This window comes from Condylura cristata, unplaced genomic scaffold, assembly GCF_000260355.1.
Source record: "Condylura cristata isolate star-nosed mole 26May11 unplaced genomic scaffold, ConCri1.0 scaffold00021, whole genome shotgun sequence".
Classification (NCBI taxonomy): domain Eukaryota; kingdom Metazoa; phylum Chordata; class Mammalia; order Eulipotyphla; family Talpidae; genus Condylura; species Condylura cristata.
In genome coordinates, this window is record NW_004567122.1 from 25,483,862 (window position 1) to 25,506,597 (window position 22,736).

The 22,736-nt window shown below is 54.2% G+C and overlaps 1 protein-coding gene across 8 annotated transcripts in view; it reads left to right on the forward strand.

The window, feature by feature from the left end:
* JADE2 (jade family PHD finger 2) overlaps positions 1–22,366 on the forward strand; it is a 51,419-nt gene extending 29,053 nt beyond the window's left edge. For all 8 annotated transcript variants that reach the window (XM_012727918.1, XM_012727919.1, XM_012727915.1 and 5 more), the window contains 7 exons: positions 222–433; positions 1,596–1,763; positions 3,731–3,847; positions 4,988–5,452; positions 13,857–13,974; positions 16,611–16,739; positions 17,950–22,366. In XM_012727918.1, coding sequence (XP_012583372.1) covers positions 222–433; positions 1,596–1,763; positions 3,731–3,847; positions 4,988–5,452; positions 13,857–13,974; positions 16,611–16,739; positions 17,950–18,758 — 2,018 coding nt within the window. In that variant the 3' untranslated portion in view covers positions 18,759–22,366. The remainder of the gene's footprint in view (positions 1–221; positions 434–1,595; positions 1,764–3,730; positions 3,848–4,987; positions 5,453–13,856; positions 13,975–16,610; positions 16,740–17,949) is intronic.
* The last annotated feature ends 370 nt before the right edge of the window (positions 22,367–22,736 follow it).

Sequence of the window (22,736 nt, forward strand, 5' to 3'; positions counted from 1 at the left end):
TCCCAGACACACTTCGTGTTACCTGCAAGTGCACGAGTATGGTCAGCACAGAAGGCCCAGGGTTTTGGGGTTGGCTGGTCTGGCCTAGTTAATTTTCAGAAGGTGGTGCAAAGGCCCAAACAGCGAATGGGTTTTCCCAGGTCATGTAGCTATTGAGGGGGCCCTCCCCATATGTAAACCGTGAGAGACTGACTCAACTTGCTGCCTGGCTGTCCTCACAGAGAGGCCAGAGCTGGACGAGCTGACCTTAGAACGTGTGTTGGAGGAGCTGGAGACACTGTGCCACCAGAATATGGCGCGTGCCATCGAGACGCAGGAGGGGCTGGGCATCGAGTATGATGAGGACGTCGTCTGTGACGTGTGCCGCTCTCCCGAGGGTGAGGATGGCAACGAGATGGTCTTCTGTGACAAGTGCAACGTCTGTGTGCACCAGGTGGGCAGCCCCCGATCTGCCTCCCCCACGCTGTGTCCTTGCACTGCCTGGGCTTGGTCATCTGTCTGCAGGAACGCAGAGGCATTGAGGGCACAACACCCCCCCCCACACACACACACACTCCCTTAGAAGGGGAAGGCAAAGGGGGGTGGAGGGCTGCAGGAGTGCAGCCCCCCTGGGCTTTGCCTTGTTCATCAGACTTGAGTAAAATCCCACGGGTGGTCTTTCTGTCCTGTTGGCCTCCCTCAGAACCTCCCTCTACACGCCCTGGCCCTGCCCTCCCACCTCTGTCCCTCATTCTGCAGAATGTCTAATAGGCAACAGTATAGCGACAGAGCAAAGCCAGGCTGCAGGGTTTCAAGGCATGGCCCTGCCTTTTGTAAGCTGTCGATTTGGGTTAAGTTTCTTTTGAGGTAAGTTTCTTAATCTTCCCACCACCTAGTTCCTTAAGTAAAATGAAAGTAAGTTGTAGTAAGGCTTACGTTACTCCCTGAGAGTCACATGCTTAGGATTGACAGTAAGGGTTTTCCTTGTCTGTCTCCATGGTAACCAGGTCCCCTCTTCTTCTCTGGGCCTTGTTTGCATGAAACTTGACCAGAGCCCAGTGTACCCACTATGGCTCTGACTTTCAAGTGCCCCTTACCCACTGCTGCTGGAATAACTCCTGGGGGCCCCCGGGGCTTCACCTGGCTGGTAGGTGTGTTAGTAGTACACCACCCTTATCCACATACCTTATACCCAGTAGCTTAAGCCCTAGGAGTGACCAGGAAGAACCCCATTCACAGATTCCTGGGAAAAAATAGGACGGCTTTAGGCCTTGGCTTCAGGCAGTAGACAAATCCAAATTGGTATTTAACATAAGGGGATCTTGAACACTCCTGAAGTACATCACTTGGTTAAAGCAACTGTTCTCCCAGCAGAGGGCAGGTCTGCGCCCTCCCAGGAAGGACTGAACTTGTGACATTGTAGCCATGCAGAGCTGGCAAGGAGCTCCCCAAGATCCCTCGCTTTGTAATACCTCCAGGGGTCTCCTTGGCAGAGGAAAATGGCAGTGTAAGCCTGTGTCTCCTCGCACAAGGCTGGTGCTCGGACTTCTTGGTGCTGACTGTTGACCACACCAAATAGGCAGTGCTCACTTGTGACCATCCTGCTCTATCCCCAGGCGTGCTACGGGATCCTCAAAGTGCCCACGGGCAGCTGGCTGTGCCGGACATGTGCCCTGGGTGTCCAGCCAAAGTGCCTGCTCTGCCCCAAGCGTGGAGGAGCCTTGAAGCCCACCAGAAGCGGGACCAAGTGGGTGCACGTGAGCTGCGCTCTCTGGATTCCCGAGGTGGGCAGATATGGGGGTAGGACAGCCGGGGAAGGGGGTCTGCGTGCAGCTCAGGACTCAGCAGTCTTAGGAACAGAAGTGATGGCCCATGTTTAAAAGGGGCTCTCTCAGGTCATAGGCTTGGGAAGAACAGCAGCCACAGGAACATTTGCCTGTGCATCTGGGCAGAATCCAGGGGTGCACTCATGGGAAAATGGGTGCACTCATGGGAAAATGGGATTATGGAGCCCTCAGGGCTCCAGGGGATAGTCTGAGGGCTGGTCAGAAGTTGGGCAGCTGACTGCAGCAGAAAGCAGGTGGTGAGTTCATCCATACTGAGACAGTGGATCCAGTTGGAGCCAGACCACCTGCTCAACACAGAAATAGGCCAGATACCCCAAAAACAACAACAGAAATCAAAAGCCCTGTGGCATGAAAGGAAAACAGGAAAAAATAATAATAATTAATAAGAATTTAAACACACTAAAGGAAATCAGTCAACAAGCCGACTTCAGTGTTGGATGGCAGGCCTGCTGCTGGGACTGGGACGTTGTGGGGTGGGGGCCCTGGTCAAGGTGAGGGGGACAGTGGTTGGTGGACAAGGCTCGCAGTGAGTTAGAGGAGGCCCTGGGCTTCCATGAGGCATCTTGTTTTATTTGGAATGGGAAATGGAAAAATTCAGCAGAGTTTCAGCCCTGGTGCCGCTGTGTGTCCTGACTGAATGAAGCCCCACTGCACTGCTATCTGTGCCCGGTGGACTCCCCTTCCTGGACCGGAGGTCTGAAGGGTGTCGCAGCTCTGTGGTGAGGTGGTTGAATCAGCAACAATGGCTTCCTCCCACATTAACATTGAAGTCTGGGTCTCCCTGTAAGTATACCCTGTGCAGGGTAGAGCAGGGACAGAGAGAATTAATGGAGTACCACAGAGGTCCCTTGCTGTAGGACTCTGGACAAGGGGTCTTGTTCCATGGTCAGCCCAGGCTGAAGGGAGGCTCTTGGGTTTGAGCATGGTTGTGCTAGCACTGCTACCTGTCAGAGGGGAAGGAGAGGTTAAACAAAGCCCATCCGCATTGGCCTTAAAAGCCCTGGAAGTTGGGCACTCCCTGGTGGCGCAGCAGGTTAAAGCGCAGCCCTGCAAGCTAGCCACAGCTGCTTCAGTGCAAGTTCAATCCCGACCGCAGAGGTGACCCACATGGCGGGCAGACCTGTCCTGACCCGCCCGCTGCTCCCCTCAGCAGTGTACCTGCCTCAGCAGAACCTGCCTGTTCTGCTCCCAGCTCTGTGTCTGGTGAATCCTCTCACCACCCCTGCACCTCTGGCCTGTACCCCAGTTCTGTATGCATAAATAAATAAATCTTTAAAAAAAAAAAAAACCTAGAAGCCCCTCAGGAGTGCTCCCTCAGGGCCTTTTCTTAGAGCCCATCAAAATAAATAGATACACACATACAGACAGACAGATTATAATAACAAGTGTGAAGATGTAATTAACAGAGGCCTGAGATACAGAAGGGAGGAGGACATCACATTCACCTGTCCATGTGCACACGTGCTCACACACAAAGTAGGCCACCCAACCCCAGCCACACCAGTGTGCCCCCCTGTTAGGTTACATGCTGTTGTGGGAGGAAGCAGCTGTCTCTGATGCAACCACATCATCACAGAAGCCTGCGTCGTGGTTCCCAGCAACAATCCCCCGACTTCGAACCTACACACAGTCGGTTCTGTGCGCTGGTGTGTGCCCTTGCACGTGTGTGTGCCCTTACACGTATGCAGTCAGACCAGTGCAGGCGGGCACACTCGGACACTCACCTCGTGGTCAGTTTGGGGTAGTCAGGGAAAACATGGCATTCAGGAACTCCCCCACTGCTCTGACTGCCCATACTGTGGTTTTGGTAGAAAGTGCCCCACCCTCTGCCCCCCATTTGGGGAAATCTCTGGAGCCAGGCCCCAGATGAGGGGCCTGATGGCAACTCCCTGTTTCCTGACCAGGTCAGCATCGGCTGCCCGGAGAAGATGGAGCCTATCACCAAGATCTCGCATATCCCGGCAAGCCGCTGGGCTCTGTCCTGTAGCCTCTGCAAGGAGTGCACTGGCACCTGCATCCAGGTACGTACATGGCCACTTCCCCTGTCTGGGGAGCCCATGCATGAGTCAGCTGATTTGCAGGGCTCATCTGGAGACAAGCAACTGCCACAACCCCTCCGCCATCCCCGTGGTGATGTAGAGAGCCACTGATGGGCCCAGCAGGCTGGGGTTGGGCCAGACCCTCCTGGGGGTGCCTTCCGCCATCCTGTTTCTCTGCGTGGGTGGCTAGCCTGGGGAGCTGAGGCTCCCACACTGGCAGTGCTGAGGACTTTGGCTTTCCACAGTAGCAGGTGACTGGACTTAATAAATAAATACATTCACCTCCCATTCCTGACATCAGACTTGACTTGGAGGAAGGATAGGGGTGGAACTTCTCCTCTAGCTAAGCAAATAGACTCTCATGACACTGAGCAGGGATGCTTAGTGGTTCCCAGATTCTAGTGTGCATCAGCTTTACCCAGGGAGCTTGCTAAATCAGCCAGGGCCAACCTGGAGTCTCTGCTGCCATGCTGGTCTCTGGGTGGGACTGAGAACCCACATTTCTAGCAGGTGATACTATGCTGCTTGGTCTCCAGGTTTGGGGTTGAGATCAGGCTCTCTGTCTCTCTGTAGGAACAGTCATCACTGCAAAGCCCACATGTGCCTCCTTCCCTGTGTGAGGCTAGCAGGGTGACTTGTGAGGACAACATAAGTGTTCTGTGGCAGTTGGTGGGTACGGCTGAGACAGTTATCAGCTGCCTGCAGTTGTCCGCAGCCTGGGAAGGAGGTGCAGGCCCTAGCTGCTTTGGAGAAGAGAAGGGGTTTTCAGTTGAGCCCCTCTTTCCAGAGGCCAGGACGAGGCACTTAGTTCCCATCCAGATAACTTTGTGACAGAGATGGCCGTGACCTATGAGCCTCTAACGTGGCGTCACTGTGCCTGCCCAGGGACGCTGCTTGTCTCCACTGGTTGTCCAGTCATCCAATTGTTGACTTCCCCATGGCTCTGTGGTTCTGAACCCCATCTCTTCCCCCACCCCCCCTCAGGATAGTGAGAGCCCATCTTGTTTATTTAGGGTCTCACCAACACTTTTACTTCTTGGGGGAACCCTGGGCCATGGTCCACCTTCTTCCCTCCCGTCAGAAAACCCTTCCTGCCTGACACCACCCTTCCCCTCCCTCCAGTGTTCCATGCCTTCCTGCGTCACGGCGTTCCACGTCACATGCGCCTTTGACCATGGCTTGGAAATGCGGACTATATTAGCAGACAACGACGAGGTCAAGTTCAAATCGTTCTGCCAAGAACACAGTGATGGGGGCCCCCGGGGTGAGCCCACGTCTGAACCCATGGAGCCCAGCCCAGCCGGTGAGGACCTAGAAAAGGTGACCCTACGCAAGCAGCGGCTGCAGCAGCTGGAGGAAGACTTCTATGAGCTGGTGGAGCCGGCCGAGGTGGCTGAGCGCCTGGACCTGGCGGAGGCGCTAGTCGACTTCATCTACCAGTACTGGAAGCTGAAGAGGAAAGCCAATGCCAATCAGCCGCTGCTGACCCCCAAGACTGATGAGGTGGACAACCTGGCCCAGCAGGAGCAGGACGTCCTCTACCGCCGCCTAAAGCTCTTCACACACCTGAGGCAGGACCTGGAGAGGGTGAGTACATGCTGGCCTCTGCCTGCCTGCGGGCATCCCATCCTCCTGCCCTGGAGCAGCCTTGGCTCATCGGGACTGTAAGGAGCTGCGGCCTCCAGGTTCCTGACAGACAGGGGTTGCTGTCCTTTGCGCAATAGGGAAAGCTTCTGCTCTTGCATCTCTGAGTCATGCTTGCCCCAGTCCTTTTGCAAGCCTGGTGAAGTTGGGGCCCTGCCAGGGTCATGAAGCTGGGGTTTATGAACTGTCGCCAAGAACTTGGGCTTCCAGTTCCTGGTGGCCTCTGGTCTCGACCTGGTTTCAACACAGGAACTTCTGCGTAGGTTTGGAGGCAGCCAAGGTAGTGGGTGTCCAAGGCGAGCTGGATTAACCCAATGAGACTGTCTAGGCCAGTGCAGGGAAAACAGGTGTGAATGTGCTGGACAGAGGAACAGCGTGAGCACAGGCACAGGGGTGAGGTCGGGGTCTGCGGGTGGTCTCAAGATCAGCAGCAGAGTGGAGTGGAAGCTTGGGGCTAGGTGAGTGGACCAAAGTGTGTTTGGAAGCTGCAGAAACAAGTAAGTTTATAGCGTCCTGGTAGGCTGCAGCCTCCCACACCCGAGAGGAAGAACCCCAGGCCTGCAGTGAGCTGGGCTGGCCTTGTGCTAGAGGTATGTGATCTTGGCTTAGTCTAGGGTGCTAGCTTGGAGGCTGAGAGAGATGAGAGGGGGGTGCAGGTGTCATGTTTTTGGGCTAGACTGTGGATGTTGAGGATCACTGAATTCCTTTCCTGGATCATGGAGGTGTCCCCCAAAATCTCCAGTCCCTCCCCCGCTTTTCCAGAAAGATAAAACACTCCTACCTTTGAATTTGGCTTTTCTTTTGCCTTGTAATCTCCAGTTGATAAAAAATACCTCCTAAATTGGAGGCAGTCTAAGGGCAAATAGTCTTTGGAGCCCCAGGTGCTGTTTTGGGCACCTCTCTGGGACACTGGGCTCTAGGACTTCGTGTCCCAGAGGGACAGGTACAGGAACACATGCCACCTTCTCTCCAGGTGGTGCTAGGGTGCAACCCAATTGGAAGCCTCTGGGAACTTTTGTATGACCAGAAGCCGCTGCTTTTTCAATTTCTGTGCAACTGGGCTGGCAAATCTGCAAAATGGGTAGGACAGTTTGTTTGGCAGGTGCTGCACGTCTGTGACGGGGGGGGGGGGGAACCTGGGGTGTGGCCCAGCGCCACTGCTCTTCTTCCTCCCACTACCTGTCCTGAGGCCTGGTCAGGGGAACAATTCTGCTGGTCTTGGAAGGAGCTAAGGGCCTGGCAGCCAGCCAGCCTCTTGTTAGAAGAGAGAGGAGAGGACCACCTCCTGGTCAGTCAGACTTATGCAGACTCGTGCACGTGTGGCAGAGGCATCAGGTGCAAACTCTTTGGAGAACAAGGTGTCCAAGGTTTCCGGAGCAAACATACGCTGTTTACTCCTGTTTCCAAATAGCACAGTAGTTCTAACCTCTCTGGTCTGGGCTCGTCAGCCCATAAGTCTGACCCTGGTGCATCTGAGTAGGGAAGCCAAGAGCGGGTCACTTATTAAATCTTCCTGAGAAAAGCTACTCCCAACCCTAATGAGCAGATGAGGCGCATATAAGGATCTGAGGAGAATTGGAACCTAAATAGAGGAAGGGGTTTGTCAGAGAGGATGGCTTATTATGAATCATGTGCTTCCCAGTAAAATCATCTGCTGAACAGGCCTTCAGCCTCTCAGCCCTTGTTGACACGTGCAAGTGAAGCCAGGAGCTGAGGCAGGCTTGTGTTTCCAGGTACCTAGCCTGCCTCCAGTCCCGTCTGCTCGAGTCACAGATCTTCCAAAGTCAGGAGTGAACCAACCCTCTCCTCCAGGAAGAGTCAGGGACAGCTTGAATTCTGCACAGCTTCTTAGAGGAGTGAGGAGGCCCTGGTTCAAACACTACCTTGCTTCTCCAGCAGCCCCTGAGTTGGACTAGCGGCACCAGCTGAGAACAGGCAAGGGTGTGTGCACAGCACTGACAGGCTACACAGAGGAAAGTCAGAGACAGCTGGGACCAGGTTGACCCCCACTGGGTCCAGCCTGGGGGCCTTTCATGGCCACATGTTGGTGATTTCAGTGAGTGAACTGAACTAGGCTGAGAGCTATGGCATTGGGGAGGCTTTTTGCAAAGGCTTGTGACTGTTGGTGGCCTGGCCAGTGAGCCCAGGTTCTGACCGAGGCCCAGTGCCAGTGGCTGCAACTGTCCAGACCATTTGGGCTGTCTGCATAGGGAAGGCGGGACAGGGCTGGAGATTGAGATCTTGGATATCTCATGAGGTCTTATGTCTAGCATTTCCCATCTCTGAGTTTCCGCTTCCTGTTCTGTAAAACAGGAATAAGGCTCAAGGGGACCCTAAGGTCACAGTGAAGATGAGGTATAGCTCTTGCACAATTGTGGCTGTTACTGCTGCCCTGGCCCCACAAACAGTCTGGCTCTGAGAAGCGCGGGCTGCCCAGAGGCTGGGCTCCGTGGGAGCGAGGGGCGAGGGCCCGGGAATCACAAGGTATCCTCCCTGCTTGCTTTTTCCCCCCAGGCCAGTCAAGGGTTTTGCTGAGAGAAGCAGGAGCTGGGTCCCTGCTCCCACCACCAGCATGAAATCCTATTTTATGGTTGGCCTGGATGTGCTTTCCTAGAATTTCAGCCGCCGGCCTGGGTCCTGGCAGGCAGCTCAGGAAAGCATGGCCACTGCAGCCTCCCAGAGTAATTCACAGCTGACAAAAAAATTGCAGCATTGACATCAGCCTGACAAATGCCGGCTGGTGTCCCCTAGCAACCGGGCTGGCTGCTTGGGCTGCACGGGGGCCTCGCTGCCTATGGCTCTGGATCTGGTTACCAGGAGGTTATTTGAGAACCTTACTCCATCTGAGAAAGGGGGTCTGAGAGGTGCCGAGAGGGTGGGGGCCACTAGCAGACACACGCCCAGTGGATCGGCCAGTGCTCCTTTCCCATAGCTCTCCGAGGCAGGAGAGGAAGCGCCTGCCCTCCCCCACACTTGCCACCTGCTTCCTGGTCACACCTCATTAACTCGGTCCACAGTGTCTGGATTGTGGTCTCTTTGGCCTCCCACCAAAGCCCACCTTGTCCTGGGCAGCCTTGGCCTCTGGAGCTCTGGTCCCTCAATTCCCCTGTGCCCCTTCCCTAGGGTTTTTCCACCCCATTAGTGCCCCTACCTCCCTCAAAGCCACTTACTGCCTTGAAATACTCCCTGGTCAGGCACCCCAAGTCCCTCTTTTGTTTTTGTAAAAATGCATTTATTTATGCATAGAAGAGCTGACGTACAGGCCAGAGGTGCAGGGAGTGAGAGGATTCACCAGAGACAGAGTTAGGGAACAGTGCAGATGGATCTACTCAAATACACTGCTGAGGGGAGCAGCGGGCAGGTCAGGAGAGGTCTGCTGCTGCGCCATGTGGGTCAGCTCCCTGGCCGGGGATGGAATTTATACTGCAGTGGCTACCGGGATGGAACTTATACTGCAGTGGCTACCGTTTGCTTCACTGTGCTGAGACTTAACCCTTTGTGCTAGCCGGTGGGGGGCTGAGGGGGGGTCTGCATCTCTCTTTAACTATGGCTGCTGTTTGCCCTGCTTAGTTCCTCCCAGGCTCCCTCCCTCCAACTGTTCCCCAGCCCTTCACTGCTGCCCCTGCTCAGCATTAGGTCACTGCCCCTGCCCTTGCCAAAAGCCACTTGTGGAACTTTTCCCAGGGGTACCAGGGTATCCAGGGGCTGTCAAACCCACCAGGAGCTACCCCATAGAGTGAGCCAGTGAGGCCCCTGCAGGACAACGGCAGCCTTCTGGGCTCCCCTGCACTCTACTCCTGCCCTCCCTCAGGGTTCCCCTTACCTTAGCAGATCACGCCCCCTCTGTTCCTCTGACCAGAATCCTCCAGCTGTTGCCAGCAGTGCCCTCTGTCCTTATTCTTCTCTTTCCTCTCATCTCCCTACCAGACATCTAGGCACACGTGCAGTATGGGGAAGTCTGTCTAGTCTCCTTCCCCACCTCCTGCGCCAGGATAGTGCGAGCATTTGAAATGCTTCCCCATCTCCCATGCCCTCCCGATCCATGTCTCGCCAGTCGTGGGCATTTTCCACCCAGCCCCCCAGCTCGTCCCCATTTCTGCCTGTCATCCTACGAGAGAAGCAGGACTTGGCCCCTTGTACCTACCAACTGCCCTCCCCCTGCCCTACTCAGGCCATCACCATATTCTAGAATCTCCCGCTAGGGCCACCATCTTCCTATCTCCAGGGCCATTTCTCTGTTGTGTTCAACCTCCCAGCAGTTCCCTCTAGTCACACTTTTTCTGTGGTGGCCAGACCAGGTCCTCCTGGAGTACTCCAGCTAAGCTTCCCTCGGAGTGCTCCCTGGTCCCTGTTGGCCGACTCAGTGCTGCAGCACCTGCTGCCCACCGGGAGGCTCCAGCCGACTCCTCCCACAGCCTTGCCAGTCTCCACACGTGTCTTCCCCGCTGCGGCCCTCACCTTGTCGCCAGGTGATCGCTACAAAACTCGGGACAAGGGAGCCCTGCTGATGTTACCAGTCCCTGGCCTAGTTTGAGCACTTTTCCATTTGATTCATATTTGTATTCTGACTTTTATTTATTTATTTATTTTTAAAGATTTATTTATTTGTGCATACAGAACTGGGGTACAGGCCAGAGGCTCAGGTGCTGTGAGAGGCTTCACCAGAGACAGAGTGGGGAGCAGAACAGGCAGATCGATGAAGTACACTGCTGAGGGGAGCAGCTGGTGGGTCAGGAGAGGTCTGCCGCCCCATGTGGTCACCTCCGGGGCAGGCGGGGATCGAACTCATGAGGAAGTGGCTTTAGCTTCTTAGTGCTGTGCTTTAACCCGCTGCGCCACCAGGGAGGGCCACTGACTTATTTTTAAAGAAATCATTCTATCTTTATAATCAGAGAAAAGACAGAGTAATAACAATGTAAGGTGCCTAATTGCCTGGGCCAGCTCTTCTAAAGTGCTATCAATACTTTGTCCCACAAGACCCTCCCGGAAGCAGAATTCTACATGATTTGGTAGCATGTGGCAGTGTGACCAAGTGTGATAGGGGAAATTAGAGAAGTAGTTGTCGGTTCCAATGCCAGGTGGGGAGAGGGGTCACAGTGCCACTAGTATAACTACACAAGAATGCTGGCATCATTGGGGGCCTCACAAAAGGCAGCGTCCCTACTTCTTGGGCAGGATATCCTCACATGTGTACCCTTGTGGGAAAAAGCCGAGCATTTTAAATGCAGTTGAACATACTGCTTTTTTAATATCCCGTGTTTATCACTGTGTATTATAAAATAAACATAATCAGAATCTCTGATGTTCATCAACAACCACGGATACCACTAGAAATTCTTCCTATACTTTGGGCTTTGGAACCCTGCAGCTGTTGCAGTTGCTTTTAGACCCCTGGCCAAGGGGCAAGATTCCCCAGCTCAACAGTACTATGTAAAATGTGTGTTTGCGATTGCTCAGCCCGGAAGCCCGCTTTTCCCCTGAGCCTGGGAATCTGTGTTTTTAGGCAGCCACCCTAGGGATCTTGATGCCAGCGATTCGTTTGTGCATGGCTTGAAAAACTGCTCCAGAATTTCAGTTGGCAGACATCCCCCACATCACAATCCCCAAAAAAATCCTGAGCGTGCATTATAATAGGAAGTAATTAAACACGATTCTTTTGGGAAGAAATCTTTAACTCTGAGTCTCATCTTAACCTGGCTTCTCACCTTCAGAGGTTAAGTTTAAGGGCTGAATAAATTCTAGGAGAGAATATTGAGATTCTTTAGAAGCAGGGCCTTGACAAGACTATTTAAGTTGGAAACATTGACTGGTTTGTTTTGAATCCTCTAAAACGGCCATGAATCCGCCCATCTCTCTTCATCCCTTCTGTCCCCATGTTCGGCCATGTCGTGGCTGGAAGAACAAAAGCCAAGGTACAGGGACAGTGATGCTATGTTACCTGGATGTGGCAGACAGGGAAGGCCTCTGGGGCCAAGGCAGGAGGGGCTGGACACCGGCACAGGGTGCTGAGGGCAGGACGAGTTGGCTCTGAGGTGGCATGAGAGGCCGAAGCGCACTGGACCGTGGCTCAGGTTTTTTAAGTGTGATGGGAAGGAAGCAATATTTATTTCCTAGTACTACATATATAGCCACATACTTAATGACTTTAAACAACAGAAATGTGTCTTCTCGGCTCTAGAAGCCAGAGTCCAAGATGAAAGTGTTGGCAAGGGTGCTGCTTCCTCGAGGCTGCAAAGGACAACCTGGCCCAGCCTCTGTCCTAGCTTCTGGGGAAGGCTGGCAGCTCCTGGCTCACAGGCCCAACTCCTGTCTCTGCCTCTGTCTGCACATGGCATTTTCTTGGTGTCAGCACTTGGCCTGGGAGCACCCTATGCTTGGATTTAGTACTTTTCACAGCCAGTGTGACCTCATCCTAATTACACCTGAGGTTCTAGTTGGATATAGGTCCTTTTTGAACAGGTTGGAAGCCATCGAATGTTTTAAGGGAAAAAGAATTTACATTTATACTTCAGGAAAGGGTGTTCTGAGATAACAGGGTCAGAATATCTGGTCGTCCAGGTGAAGATGGTGGGGTGACTGGGAGGTGAAGGGAGCCAATGGGAAGGACTGATGGACCATTCTAGTGGATCAGTTATGGGGCCTCATGACAAAGTAGGTGCAAAGGATGACTCCCAGATCTTAATACTTAAACACATCCTACCCCACTAACCCATTCCTCAGTCCCTCCCCCTTGACCTGGTCTTACTCTGGGTCCTGTGGTCTACTCCCTCCTGGCCTTGCTGCCCTTTTCTGCAGAAAGTCTTTGTCAGCATCCCCAAGTCTGGGTCAGGCCAGGGCTGCCTGGTCCTGTCGGCATATGTCAGTGTCTATCAGTGAGCCCTGAGAAGAAAGGGATCCCGTGATGTTGCTCACAGCTGAGCCCACCGTCCCACCCAGAATATATTCACAGAGCCACAATCCCTGTGCTTCAGGACGCGTGGAAGGAGACTGGCTGGAGGGAGTCAAAAGAAGTCTGGCAGTGCTGGCACACAAAGACTCAGGCCTGGGTGGTGTTGGCCCCAGGGTGGCCTGGTGTCCAGGGTGGAATGCCACTGAGAGTTCATGCAGAGCCATCCTGTGAGACCTGGCACTAGGCAGAGTTCTGAGAACTTCTTCAGCATTTACCTCAGGAAAGAAAGGAGGATGCCCATGCCTGCAAGAATTCTGTTCACCACTTACCCCAGCTCGAAGAAATGGTATTTAAAGCAACATGTGGGGACTCTAGAACCCACAAGCTGACCCCAAGCAGCCTAAGGACATGAAGAGTGAACTCTGCCTTGAAGTGGAACCCAGCGAGACTCAGCGGTACTAGCCTCGGCTGGAAAGACCTGATGAGACCTGATGATCCAGTCAGTTGCTCCTGGCCAACTGTCCCTGCTGCTAGAGGCTCCCACCTGAGCTGAAGATGGTGGGGGAACATGGAAGTGTTTGAGGGAGAGAGCCTGGTCTTGCATCCTACAAGCATGATGCACCCTGAAAGCTGCTGGACTGGGAAGATGCCGTTACGACAGGAAACATGGTCATCTGGGTCTTCCAGACCAGATGCACGGGCTGAGCAAACTGGTCTCCATGGCCCTCAGAAGCACTTCCTAGCCATCCTAGGGGAGTTCCAGGACCTGCTGCGGAGTTCTGTCTGCCTGAGTGAATGTAACTGAGAATCTGGGGGTCTTGACCAAAGCAGGCTTGTCTTGGCTCGGGTCCCAGTGCAGTGTACAGATAGGGGTTCAGCCAGTGTGGACCCAGGTAGTCAGGTACTGCCTGTCTGCTCGAAGCTGTTGTTCTGGGGTAATGTTTGCTCCATTACCATGGGCGTTCATGGCTCAGGAGAGGAGTTGGTTTTTTGCCATGGCGCCTGTGGCTGAAGAGTGTCTTTGATGGGGAAGAGCCTTGGACGGGGGTAGAGGCACAGACTTAGTGTCCTCATGCGGCCCTGTAGGTCCTTGTATGTAGGGGAGAGCAGCCACATTGAAAGGACCTGGGAGGCAGCAAGGCTGCTTGGCCAGGAAGTTAATATGGAGTCACTGGCCTGAGTTAGCCAGCTGGTCTCCCTGCTCACTGGCCCTCCAGGGGCTGCAGTGCAAGGCTGTGCTTGGCCTCATGTTTTGGCTCAGAGAATTCTGACTGAGGGCTGAGGACACTTTCAGGACCTGGGAATTGATTCCTGGATGTGCTGGGCAGGTTAGGCTGTAGTAGCCTTGGGGGCCTCTGCCCAGGCGCTGTCTTCACCATCAGCATGATTCCCCAGAGCTGGGAAGTCAGGGGTGGTTCTCTGTGAGTAAGGTGGAAAATCTCTCTTGTGTTTCCTCAGGTTAGAAATCTGTGCTGCATGGTGACAAGGCGCGAGAGAACGAAACACGCCATCTGCAAACTCCAGGAGCAGATATTCCACCTGCAGATGAAACTTATTGAACAGGATCTGTGTCGAGGTAGGCGCTTCCCTGCCGCCGCCGCCAGCCACCTCTCAGTTACACACTTGTGGGGCTGGGCCTCAAGGAGGGTATGTCTTTGGGGCCCGATGGGGGCATGTGTCTGGGGCCAGGGGCCACTGGCCCCCCCCCCCCATCGTTTGGCTAGTTGGTCAAGATGGGAATGTCCCAGCGCCCTGGTTTTTTGTGGTTAGGCAGGAAGCCAGAGATGGGGATTTGGGCATCTCATGCCCTCAGAGAGCTTTCTGGTTTATGGGGGCATTCAAAGAGTGCCAGAATGACAGCACTTCAGGTGTAAGTAGCATGTGATCTGGTGCAGACAGAAGTCCTGGTGGCTCCCTGCTGTTATAGTGCATCCTCAAGCTGACATCATCCATAGGCTCTTGGACACCAGCAGAACGACGTACCGTGAAACCAGGCCCTAGGACATCGTTCCAATATCACCTGAGTTTTTGTTGTTGGCTTTTTGCTTTTTTCATCAAATTTATAACAAAACAGCACTGAGCAAAACAATCAAGAACCTGAGGCAGGAAAGGCCTGAAACTGGCAGGTTTCCCTAACCCTGTGTTGCTGTGCGCTGATCCTAAAGAAGAAGGCTGCTACACCAGTGACGAAAGGGGACCCAGTGCGTTCTTCTGTCTGGCAGGATTCAGGCCATTTTTCCTTTCTTCTCTTGCCATCACACGCACTCAGCATTATCTGGAAATCAAAGGAAGCTCTGAAGTTGCTCTTCCCTGCCAGTTGTGAAGTTGTTATTGGACACAGGACCATCTTCTAAGTGTTAATATGTGAGGATCGCAGCACTTAACCCCCAAAAGGGACTGTTGATTTACGTGCAGCAGAAAGAGATATATGGAGAGAGATTTTGAGCTGGAGGTCTCCTCTGGCAGCTCTTCCCCTCTGTTCCGAGCCAGGCTGGGCCTGGAGTGTACAGGAAGGACAGCTGCCAGGCCATGATGGAAGGAGGGTGCCCTGGGGCCCTGGTTCTGCCCCAGGACCCAGCTACCTTCTTTGAGATCTCTGGTCCCAGAAAGCAGCACTCCAAGTACAAGTCCTGGATCAGTGGGTCACAGCCATGCAGAGGTCTGAGCTCACTGTGCACCCCAAGACTGTGGCAATTTCTGGCAGCGAGAGCTTGTCAGACCCTCTCTCACCTGTTGATTTGCACAGTGATCAGTGCCCTCAAGGAGTTCACCATCTGATTTGGAAAGACAAGGGGAGTCTAAGGGGCTACAGTAGGTAGTAGGTGCCCGTTCAAGGGAAGGTACCACAGATGGCATCCTGGTGGTGTTGATTTTGGAGCTGAGACAGGCTTCCTAGCACCTCATGTGGCCATGCCTCTGGCTGCGGAAGAGGCCCACAGTCAAGGCAGCAGAGTGGCAAGGCCCAGAGTGCCCACAGGCTCAGGATCCCAAAAACTTGGTCAAGTTCTTGGTGGTCCATGGGCCCCACATTAAGTCTGGGGACATGTGGCACCACCTGGGTGGCAGCTCCAGCGGCCCTTTGTTCAGTTCAGGGCACTTGGAGAGATGCATTGTTTGCTTCTGCTTGAAGCTGATCTCCTCAGAGTTGTGATGCATGATCCCTGGGGTGAGACTTGTGTTATGAGCATAATTCTGTCTGGCCTGAGGACTGAAACAGGTGAAGGACAGGACAAGGAAACAGCATATTTAGAGACCTAGAGACCAGAGCTTGTTTTGTTAGAGAAGCTGGAAGGTCATTGGTACAGCTGCACGAGAGCAGAAGGGAGTCTTAATGATGCTGAGGAGGGGGAGGGTCTGATATTCAGGCTGCGGAAAGAACCCAGACCAGTCCAAGGGCAGTGATGATCACAAACCCCCTCCAGAGTATCTAGGCAGTGTCCGCATGTACAGATGAGGAGATGCTGCCTGGCCTGAGGTTGCAGGAAGAGTGAACAGCAGAACCGGAAGATAACGGAAACTAACCACAATCCGCAACCTTTCCTTAAACCCTTGTTCCGGAAGCCCCAAGCTTCCTCCAAGCCCTAGTTTTTCACTTAGGATGTGGGAAAAGATTCTTGGCAGCTGGAACTCCCCCACTACACGTCCCTCTTCTGCTCCTATGGCTCCCTACATGGTGGTCATGCACTGAAAGCAAATGAGGCCAGGTGTGTAGCCAGTCTTCCCATCTGCTGTCTGGTCCTGAAAGCAGGACAGGAAGCCTGTTTAAAAGGACTGAGTGCCGTGTCAGGCATGGAGTACAAGCCTCTTGACACCTCAGGTGGTGTGCTTTCCACCTTCATGTAGACCTCTTTGGGCTGGAATTCAAAGCCCTGCCTTATGTACTCACCCTCAGGTGGTGTCCTACCCGCCACCTGCCTTACAGAGCAGACGGCGATTTGGTCCTGGGACATGGTCCTCATCCTCCACATCGCCTTCTACCCTCCTAAGCTCTTCCAGGGCAGCAGTGGGCACGTACTCCATAGTTGTCCACAGTGACTGTTCTTGATCCACTGGTGCCTCACTTACCCTAAGCCCTCCTCACCAGCTCTGAGCCTGGCGGCTGAGGTCCTTGGGTGGTGAGGGAGTCCTGGGGTGACATGTGGTGATCTTTGGTTCTGGCTGAGGCTGCACTGATAACCAGCTACCTCCTGCTTCTCTCTTTCTGTGACACAGAACGATCTGGAAGGAGAGCAAAGGGCAAGAAGAGCGACTCAAAAAGGAAAGGTCGCGAGGGCCCGAAAGGCAGTCCTGAGAAGAAAGAGAAAGTGAAGGCGGGACCAGACTCGGTCCTGGGGCAGCTGGGTGAGTGACCAGGACATGTGAAGCCCTCCATGTAGGACTAGCAGGGTCCACCTGTGCTTCCTTCTGCATAGGTCACACCCAAGTGTGACCAGGCCCAGATAGTGACCATAAAGTAGGCTAAGGTCTCAGAGCCCCATCTGGCGTCTGGAGAAACTCCTGTATAGACCTGGAAGCTGGGCTCAGAGCTCAGGAACTATTCGTCATTCTCCTGACCAAGATCCTGGAGGCTAGATTTTCCCAGAGGCCCTCAACAGACCCCTAGGCCATCTGGGCCTTTCTAGGAACCCAGACCCATGCTGAGAGGTAAGGGTCTGTCAATTCTTTCTTGTCCCATTTGGGAGTTTTCTCAAATGGGCAGGGAATCTTTCTGAAGCCATCTAGAAGGATCCAAAAGAATGACCACAGGCTCTGGCGAGTCTGTCTTCACCATCACAGACCTGTGTACTGCCACTGCAGTAAGCAGAGCAATACTTGGGGGCCCAGAGCTCAGGGCCCCCCATCTCCCAGGATGTCACATGTCCTCTCGAGTGTTTCTCAAGGACTGGTAGATTCCCCCTTTCAGACCTCCCCTCTGGCACAGCAGCCCCAGGTCATCCTTTACTGAGAGAAGAGGTCAGAGTCGAGTGGGTAATGGGAGACCCCGTCCTGCCAGCTGTCCCCTCCACAGTCACCTGTAGAGGAGCTGAGCTGATCCTGACAGCCAAGGGAAGGACTTTCTACCCAGTAGTACTTTGCTGCCAGTGCCTGACTGACTCCTTACTTTGCAGGCTCTGCTCATAAAAACCCAGCGCCCCCTGGTGGCTAAGGGCGATTTCCTCCATTCTCCATACCCTTGGAACCTAGGCTTGGGGTGGTGGGCAGGGCCAGCTTCTGCACCCATGCAGGCTCAAGACCTCCACGGTTCAATATTCTACTGTTGCCTCTTTGACATTCTCAACAGGGAGGCCACATTTTCAGCTTGTGCTCTGCTCCACAAACTAGGAAGCCATTTTCAGGAAAGGACATTCTTCTAGGGAGAGGGACAAGTGGTGTGGCCTCCACTCTTAGGTGATATGGGCAGGAGGACTGGACAAAACAACATAACCTCAAGTGGGCCTAACACAGAGGGAGAGTGGGAGGAAATGGCATTCTTTGTTCTGTTGGGGGGAGCTTCCTCAGAGGGCTGGGCACACCTGCTGGCATCTCACCTGCTTCCTCTGCCTTCTTCCAGGCCTGTCCACGTCCTTCCCCATCGATGGCACCTTCTTCAACAGCTGGCTGGCACAGTCTGTGCAGATCACAGCGGAGAACATGGCCATGAGTGAGTGGTCCCTGAACAATGGGCACCGTGAGGACCCTACTCCGGGGCTGCTTTCGGAGGAGCTGCTACAAGACGAGGAGACGCTGCTGAGCTTCATGCGGGACCCCTCACTGCGACCTGGTGACCCTGCCAGGAAGGCCCGAGGCCGTACCCGCCTGCCAGCCAAGAAGAAACCACCCCAGGAAGGGCCCGGTTCACGGACGACTCCAGACAAACCCCCCAAGAAACCCTGGAGCCAGGATGCAGGCAGCGGCAAGGGGGGTCAAGGGCCACCTGCCAGGAAACCACCACGGCGAACACCGTCTCACCTGCTCTCCAGTCCTACAGCTGGGGACTGCCCCATCCCAGTTACTCCCGAGAGCCCCCCACCCCTGGCCCCTGAGACCCTGGACGAGGCAACCCCAGTGACAGCCGACTTGAACGTCCAAGTGCCTGGCCCGACGGCGAGCCCCAAGCCCTCAGGCCGGCTCCGACTGCCTCGAGAGAGCAAGGGAACCCGGAGGTCGCCGGGCACCAGGCCTGATGCTGGGACAGGACCGCCTCCTGCTGTGGCTGAGAGACCAAAGGTCAGCCTGCACTTTGACAACGAGACTGATGGCTACTTCTCTGATGGGGAGATGAGCGACTCAGACGTGGAGGCCGAGGACAGCGGGGTACAGCGGGGTCCCCGGGAAGCAGGGGCTGAGGAGGTGGTCCGCATGGGGGTTCTAGCCTCCTAAGTCGCTCCTACCCCTGTCCCGGGCCCTGCCCTGGTTCCCCCACAAGGCCTCAGCCCAGTCACAACTGCCATTTCCAATCTTTGCTGAGTGTCGCAGACCCTCGAGGCTGCCACTCTGTTGTGGTTTTATTTTTAATATAGAGAGAGTTTTGAATTCCACACTGTTGTCTTTCCTCTGTGCTGGCCTAGGACATTAGGATTCCTTCCACGGCTCTGGCCACAAGGACCACGCCAGGTCCTGTGCAGCCTCCCCACCGAGGCAGCACCCCTGCCCCGGCCCACGTGGCGTCACTGGGCTCCTGGCGAGGTGAAGGAGCGCTCAGGACTCCAGCCCGCTGCCACTGGGTGACACCGACTGTCGTTAGGGCATTATTTCATGGCAGATGGGCCAGCCCAGGGCCTGCCCCGCCTTGCCCAAGTCCCACTGGGGTCCATTTGGGGGGTCCTGCTGCACTCCACTGATCCCCAAGGAAGTATACATAATAAGTGACACCCAGCCAGAGTCTACTCACTGTCACAAGCACAACGAGCTTATCCGAGAAAGCACTGAGGGGGCGCCGAGGGCCCGCCGGTTCCAGGGGAACCTCAGCGGTTGCTGATAACCCACATCATCCGAGGCCTGCCTGCCTACCCCGCGCCCCTCCACTCCCTTGCTGCTCCTCCCCTGCCAGCGCCCAGCCCGGCGGCTCTGGAAAGGGGTTCCCAGAATCCTTCCTGAGCTGTGCCATTTACTCAGGGGACTCCCAAACAGCCAGCCGCCAGTGCCAGCGGAGGGCTGCAAGGGAGGGCCAGTGCCCAGACAGGGGCGTGGGGCTCAAACTCGCCCACTGCAGAGAATCACTCTGGGGCTCCAACTTCCTTCCTTCGGGGCCAGTCTTGGCCAAAGTCTGGTCACTTCCCGACAGCTGACCAGGCCAGACCGTTTGCCTTTTCAAGTTTCCCAGTCCTGCAAAGAGATGAGCTTCTTCCTCGGTTTCCTTTTGGAAACTCCTCCTTCCAACAAGCAGTGGGATCCCGGGGCCCAGAGTGGGCCAGCAGTAGCCTGCTGGGGCTGTTCTAAGTCTTGCTGGATGTTCCTGGTTCCTTAGTCCCTTCAAGCCTTAACCCCTTTCCCAGCTACGACACTCCCTTCCCCTCCCCCTTCCATCCTGTCTTTCCCTGCACCTCCCATCTCACCCCCCAGGTCCCAGATAGTTGCTCTGAAAAGTTTGAGTGGAGTGGCCCCAGGGTGATAGCTCAGGGAACAAACAAAAAGGAATTCAGTGAAAGCGTTTTTTTTTTTTGTTTTGTTTTTGTTTCTTCTTTTTTCTTTTATAAATTACTCCTGGGTCACTTCCGCCACTGGTCATGCCAGAACTTCTCCAACAAGAACCTTGCAAAAGTCCAGTGTATCAGTCGAATCATTCTATGGATGCCAAAGAATATTTTGACCATAATACAGCACAGCCTGGACCTGACAACTTGTCGCTTGGACTTTTCTTCATGGAGTTCTTTAGCAACAAAGTCTAGAAAAACGTCTGTTGCGCACACCCACGGAGCGATCCCAAAGCTCTCGAAAGAGAAGGCTGTCCTGTTGCTGAGCTGTTGGGACTGGGAACCGGGCGTTGGATTTCAGATTCTGGGCTGGGCCCCCTGTGAGCTCTCCTGGACTCTGAGACTCACAGGGGGACGAACACTGACAGCGAAACCAGCGCGGCAAAGTCTTGACCCTGTGATTCCCCCCATGAAGACACAAAGCGCAAGTAAGAGGGATGGGGTGCAACTCGACACACCCCTCCAACTGACTCCAGCAAAACTTTCAAGGTACGACAGTGGCGTTGTCATCAACACTTGGTTTCATGTGAATCTTAGCAAAACAGGAAACAAAGATAATGGCTGAGTTCCAAGGATCGGACAGATGTGTCCAGTCAGAGTGGACTTGGCCTGGGTTTCAAGGATTCTGGGCGTTGGGATGGCCTGAGCCACGTGCAGAGCTCAGTCCGGCTGCCCGCCTTAGTAGCAGTGGCCTGTGCAGCGGCAGCGTCCCGACCCCACTCTATTTACTGCCTTGAACAGACCTTCCTTCTCCATGCTTCAGGTCACTTCGGGTCACACAACCCTTATATGCTGGATCACCCGGTCTGACCTCACTGGGAGAGGGGACAAAGGGATGAGCTTAAAGAACAACCAACTCTGCTGGGGATGGGGTGGGGAGGGAAGTGCTGGGTGTTGGCTCAGCTCCCCTAGTTGGGGCACTGGCCCCTTTACCCCTTCATCCAACTTGAGGCAGAATCTGGGCCCCATAGGGGTAGGAGTGGGGCAAGAAACCAGGGAGAAGTGGGTTTGCCCAGGGTTTGGACCAGGCAGACTCAACGGGTAGCCAGCGCTCCTCGGGCCTCTGGTGGCTCACGTGGCCTCTGGCTTCCCGCCATTCTCTCAATCAGCTCTTGCTAAGGACCAGGCTGTGCCTGGGGCCTGTGTCCAGCATGGAGCTCAGGTGTTCATTAGTCTAGCTGGCTTTGGCCCCATCACTTCCAGGCCAGGCTCCAGCATTGTCCTCACCAGCAGCTGTCCACCTCCAGGATGTCCACCCAGCAGACTGCAAGGAGGACAAGGATGCCGGTTCCTGCCGCTGTCCTTCCCCCATTAGCCACAGTCCCTTCATTCCCTTTCTTGCCTACTGTCCACCTCTAAGATTAAGGCAAGAGGCAGGGGAAAAGATAGATGACCTTTTTCAGGCCAGACAGAGGCCGACCTTTCACTTGACCCCATCTTCCCACACTCACTGCCCCTCCTTTGGGAGGGAGAAGCTGCTCTGTAATTCATTCTGGTTGTCACCACCATTCTCTCAATCCTGACTGCCCATCACCTCCTCCCTTCATCACAGTGAGAAAGGATAATGTGCAAGGATAGTATTTTTATGGATTGTAAATGTATTTTAAGACAAATAAGGATAAGAGAGGTAGAGGGTTTATTTTACTAAATGAGCTCCAGCTCTGTGACAGTGTATAAGCATTTGCTGTGGAAGGCTCTCGGTTTCTTGGAGAAGCCACCCAGGTTTCCAGGCACGGGTGTTGCACTGTGGATGTGTGGTGTGTGCCAGGGCACGTCTCGTGTCCCCGTGCATGCATGTTTGTGTGTGTTGTGTATGGGCACGCTACGGGACTTGCTGGGGCAATTCCTAGAGAATTAACTGCCCAATTCTAACCAACTTTGGCAGCAGCTGGACTTGGCATTTCCTTGCCCACAGCCAGATGTGGCCAACCTCTGTCCAGCCTGAAGCTCTGCAGAATGGTCTGGATGTCTGTAGCCAAGCTGTCAGGGAGGCCACTTGCCATGCCCCTGGCCCAGCTGGCCACATTGGCCAAAGAGCCAGGGTTGGAGTCTGGGAGCTTTGGTTGTTCTTTAAGGCGCTTCCTGCCACCTAGTCCCTCAGACGCACAGCACTCTGTGCTCCACATCGGCTCGGGGTGGGGGGATGATATGAATGTCACAGGAGGAGACACCTTCTGTCTTTGTTTCAAAGAAAGTGATGTGCCATTTGTTAATATACAAGAGAAATATTGAAAATATATTGAAAAGAGCAATTTTAAATTATTTTTGGCTTATGTTGCAATATTTATTTTCTTGTATTAGAAAGATTCCTTTGTAGAGAAAAAATGTATTTTTCATTAACGCAAAGACCTATTTCTCCTTTTTGTACATTGTCCATGTTCGCTACCCTTAACAAGCAATAGAATGTATGGCCTCTTGGTGTGGCCAGTGCCCGCTGTGCCCTGCATGATTCTGTGTTGCCACTGCTGCGTAGCTCCCAGTCCCATCCTGTCCTGCTCACTCATGGGGGTTCCAAGAACCCGGCCCCTATCAGGGCCTGTGTCTTAAGGAGCCCTTTACTCCTCGTGTGTTGGCAAACGCAGTTAATAAAGCAATGTTTTCTGTGCTGGCTGGCCTGAGATTGTTGTGTTGAATGGGGTAGGAGTTCGGGGTTCTCCTCTGTACA